General features: G+C 43.0%; 1 protein-coding gene across 1 annotated transcript; it reads left to right on the top strand.

The window, feature by feature from the left end:
- Positions 1 to 3631: 3631 nt before the first annotated feature.
- LOC104948699 (meiotic recombination protein DMC1/LIM15 homolog) lies at positions 3632 to 4800 on the top strand (the record flags this gene model as incomplete). The annotated part of the gene is made up of 3 exons (XM_010774918.1): positions 3632 to 3775; positions 3876 to 3990; positions 4740 to 4800. Coding segments are annotated over exons 1-3 (320 nt in total), but the record flags the coding sequence as incomplete, so codon positions are not given.
- Positions 4801 to 5329: the final 529 nt, after the last annotated feature.

Below are 5329 nucleotides of genomic sequence, written 5' to 3' on the forward strand. Positions count from 1 at the left end.
ACCATTTGTGTCGCTTGCACACAGACGTCATCACTCTTTTTGCTCCAAAATAAATCTCATTTTAAAGTGTTTGTGTTGAGCTAGGGGCTTTAATTAATCTGCTTATCCTGTTTGTACTCAATTATGTCCAATGTATTGCCCTTTCTGGAAAATGAAGCTCACAAAAATGGAGATGAAGAGACGTAGAAGAAGAAGACAGCCAGGGACATTTCCAAATAAAAGCAGGCCATGCATATAGTATTAGAATAAGGAGTCGGACAAACAATTTTGTCATTGTGGAAAAAGTAACGAGCTCAATTCTGATTTATTTTTATTTTCTGGACCGCACGACTTTTGAGATTATCGTCTGTTGCGTAGGCTTTTGTGAGTGTGATGACGGAGAAACACAAGCTCCTATGTGTCATTGCGTCACATACACAAACACTTTCTAAAAACCACACACAACACACACACACACACACACACACACACACACACACACACACACACACACACACACACACACACACACACACACACACACACACACACACACACACACACACACACACACACACACACACACACACACACACACACACACACACACACACACACACACACACACACACACACACACACACACACCGCTCAACACTACCCAGATATCCTGCCTCCAGCTCCATCTATTACCTCCACGCTACGTTTCAGATCAGGGGGCCTCCTCAGTCCACTCCCAAGTCCCAGAATGGTGCACTGTTTTGGGGCTGTGTCGCTGCCACATGCCCCCTCCCTTCTGGGTGTATTTCGCCCTGTTTAAGATGCACCGTCACGTCCCAAGCTACCGCCACCACTTTCTCATTCTGTCCACAGCTACCGGCAGCGGGAAATTATGACAAACGGCCCCGGTTTTTATTGCTGTTTTCTCTCAGTTTGTTTTCCGCATTGAGAGAAAGATTTCCATTTTTGGTGATGACTCAACATAGAGATTTGTGGTTTGACCTTTTACGAGATGTATGTGTATGGGTGTTTCTCGCTGATGTGTATTAATGGGAGTGTGTGTCTGGGCGAACAGAAGCAGGATGAGGGTGTAAATGTTTCTGTTTCCTGGTTACTGTTTATCTGTTCTCTACTGTGAAGACCAAATGGCAGTACGAGGAAACTGTCGTAGCCACAAGTCCCTGGAGGTGACATCAGTAAAGCTTTGAACGTGACGTAGACGTAGCGGTTAGCAGTGTCGCCTTGCAGCAATAAGTCCTGGGTGTTTCTCTGGATGTCGCTCTGGGTGGAGTTTGTTCTCTCCGTGACTTTGTGGTTTTTCTTCAGGTTCACTTGATTCCTCCCAAAGCCAAAAGACTTGCAGGCCAGATCCAACATGACGTGGACCTTTTTGGTTCCTGTACCACTTTCAGGACATTAATTATACTGTGGTGTTTCTCAAAGTCAAGGATGGATCATTCGACGGCTGGCTTTTAAGGACGTTACATCATAGAGTCCAAACCAAAGTCTGTTCAGTTCTGAGGTTCTTTCAAATTCTTCTGGAGACTGAGTTCTTCGTTCAGAGGATTTGCAATTATCTTAATCCTCAGTGCTCCTAAAATACCCACAATCCCATGCACCAAATGCATATGTTGTCGCTGATTTGGAAAAACAACCAAGATGAGCTCGTCACCTCAGCGGTCCACAGAAATGTGTTTGTGAACACGTTTGAGGCCAGACATTGGCATCTGAATTGCCGAATCTTCTCTCAGAGTCGGCATATTCTCACTTCTAACTTTTTGAATTAATGGTTCATTTCGGAGTTAGTAATTGTTGAAATAGTGGACATTATAATTAAGACGGTTTAGAAGTGTTTCTGTCATGTTTGAGTTGAAAAATGCTGAGCGAATGAAGCTTTGTGGCTTTGAGGAGAGCAAATCAATTGTGTTTTGTATGTTAGTCATTTACAAGAGTTGTCCAAATCCTTGTTGACTTTTTGACCTGCTTTCTTTAAATCTGTATTTATGTCATCGCAATTTTTGTGTATCATTTTAAGTATGAAGAAATAGCTACTTACAGTGTACCTAGAATCTACTTCCCACAAACACAGATCTACCATTTCGTCGTCTGTAACTTCCCCCTTACTGTGCACACAACAGACGTCACATGGTCCCCTGATTTTTAGCACGGAGACCCGCCATCACAGCAGTACTTCTATGCATGAATACAACTTCTTGGTCCCAGATGGTCATTTGATGAAACACAAATTAGCATAGCATGCAAACACAATTTAAAATAATGAAGGTCTCCGATCGTGATCGTGACAACAGGGGTCCTTTTAAAGCAAAGTTTCAAAACCACATCAGAGCTGTATGTTCATGTTTATGTATTGTTTTTATGTTTGGTCTGCTTTAACTCTCTGTTGACAACTGATCTTTAGCATTCCCTGCATTGCAACACAACACATGAACGACAATGAAACCTGGTAAACATAACGTTCAAATGTTAGTTATCTGGATTTGGACCAGATTTAAAAGCAAGTATATTATGATGACATTTGTATGCTAGTCAGGAACGTGGATTTGTATTAGCATCTTTCAGTAGAGCAACTAACTAAGCAAAATGAGAAGAACTAAACTCCTCAGGGACCATTAAGAGTGACGGAATCTCCCACACTATTTATACGGAGAGTCTTCTGACAAACATCAAATATCGTGGCACATGAACAGCACTTCCACTCCCTGCTAATTGGTTTTTACTGGCTCATAATATGGCAAAACATCCAAGCAAATGTGCAAATTGAGAAGAAGTTGCAGTAGTGATTATTTTGGAACTGTGGCTTTTAATTTAACCCAAAAAGGCCTACGGTGACGGTGAATTTAACATTTTCTGGAGGTAGCAGTCAATCAATGCTGTACACAGGAACAGCTCTTCCCTATTGTGCACATGTGATTCAGGCTGTGTTTTTGTATCAAGTCAGAGATGCAATATGTACATGTGCTCCCTCAATAATCTCTAAGTTCTCACATTTAACTGTGCTTCTTATCATCTGTGTGAAAACATCCGACCGTATTGATCACAGCCTGCCAGACGGACTAATATTGACTCATTGTGACTTCCCACCAGATGCTCAGATTAGAGGAGAGCTTGTTTGTTTGCAGAGGCAGGTCACAGGTGAGCAGTCCCAATGAAAACAGCAACTGTAGGTAAACTGCAAAGACCTTGAGTATTATGGGTTTCATATATTAGACACAAACCATGTAGTGCAGGGCTGTCAAACTCAATTTCATCGCGGGCCACATTCGCATAAAGGTTGCACTCAAAGGGCCGGTTGTAACTATATAAATATATAATATATATATAAAATAATGTATTATATTACATTATTGCCTCTGAATTGGATTATTATCGGATCGGATAATAACTTAATGAACTACGTTTGAAAGCAGAAGTCCAGGGCAAATAATTGCAAGTCTCTTCAGTGCGCATGTCACAAAACGAGATGCATTGTGGGACATGTAGTTTATGGGCAACCTGCTTCTGTAAAGTGGCATGTAACCGTATAATAAACGTATTATATTCTTTGCAAGCTCTTGCGGGCCACATAAAATGAAGTTGCGTGCCGGATTTGGCCCCCGGGCCTTGAGTTTGACACCCCATGCCGGCTTAGACTATGAAACATTTGTTGTGTGCAAAGGATCTCCTGTGGCAAGGTTATAATAATATTGTGTGTTGCTCCTCAGGTGAACACCAGATGGAGCTGTTGGACTTTGTCGCAGCCAAATTCCACGAGGAAGGAGGAGTGTTCAAACTATTGGTGAGTAGAGAATGATGTTTTTGTGTTGAACAACAGGTAGACACTCTAAATTCCTTCCTAGCTGTCTCAGTGTTTCTATCTGCTCGTCTCTCGGTTTCAGATCATTGACTCCATCATGGCTCTGTTCAGAGTCGACTTCTCTGGACGAGGAGAGCTGGCTGAGCGGCAGCAGAAACTGGCCCAGATGCTCTCCAGACTGCAGAAGATCTCTGAAGGTCAGCACCAGGAGTGTGTGTGTGTGTGTGTGTGTGTGTGTGTGTGTGTGTGTGTGTGTGTGTGTGTGTGTGTGTGTGTGTGTGTGTGTGTGTGTGTGTGTGTGTGTTGTCTGTGTGTGTGTGTGAGTTTCTGTGTGTGTGTGTGTGTGTGTGTGTGTGTGTGTGCGCGTGCACGTGTGCCAAAATGTGAAAGCCATATACAATAGCTATAGGAGCCAAAACGTGGGCACCATGGCTATTGTTCCTGTGAAGGTGAAAACAAAAAAGGGTAAAAGCGTCTAACATGTAACCATAACAACATACGCCTTTCTGGACCCAGGTAGTACGGCTACCTTTTGCACAGAGTCCGATCTACAGCAGCTTCAAGTGACTGGACGCAGCACAGAGATACTCCTACGAACAATGAAAACAGAGGATTCAGCTAAAACATCTGTTGCATGTGACCTGGAAATATGTGGCCTTGAAAGTAACCAGTATGTAGCACTTCCACCTGTTTACTCCCAAAACAAAATTCCATTAAGAAAGGAAAATATTCCCTCTCAGGAGGACGTGGAACCATGGGAATACCTGAAAGAAGTAAAGATAACACAAATATAGCCATATATCTTATCTGACATATACAGGAAGTCTCTGCAGAAATGATTATTGCTGTTTATTGAAAAATACTGCCTTTGTGTCTCTCACATGGTGCTCTCAATTATGCATAAAGTATTAATTTAATTATGTGTTTTATTGTTCTAAAACATTAGAATACAACGTAGCAGTGTTTCTCACCAACCAAATGACAGCTGATCCTGGGGCAGGAATGAGGTAAGAGTTGTCTAATCCCTAATTTTATTATTATTTTAATATTCTGTATGTCGTTTAAAGGTCCCATGTCATGGCCATTTCTACTGATCATAATTCCATTGTTGAGACTAAAATAAATGTATATTGTGCAATTTTCCAAACTCACTCCCTGTGAGCCCAGTGGCCGTCTGCAAGACAGAGTGAAACTCAGCCCTGGGCACACACACACACCCGCAGCCTGGCTGGGAGTTTGTGTGTGTGCTCAGGCTGAGTTCCGCGGTGTCTCGCCGACCCCACACCAGTGAGCCAGCTCACAGTGTCCCGCTCCTGGCAGCAGCGAGCCTCGCAACGTTCCTCCGAGTGTGTGTGTGTGAGGAAGTCCACGGATTGGTCCAAACGTAACGGCTCCGCGGACGTTACGTCACTATACCCAAAATACGTCACAGAAACCAAGAAGTAAACAATGGAAAAAGAGAAATGTCCAACGAGGCGTTCTGGGGCAGCATAGACAGGTCTTCTCTGTGTTAGAGTTTTACTCGCTACAGGGTTT

This window comes from Notothenia coriiceps, unplaced genomic scaffold (assembly GCF_000735185.1).
Source record: "Notothenia coriiceps isolate Sejong01 unplaced genomic scaffold, NC01 NC01_scaffold00014905, whole genome shotgun sequence".
Lineage (NCBI taxonomy): Eukaryota > Metazoa > Chordata > Actinopteri > Perciformes > Nototheniidae > Notothenia > Notothenia coriiceps.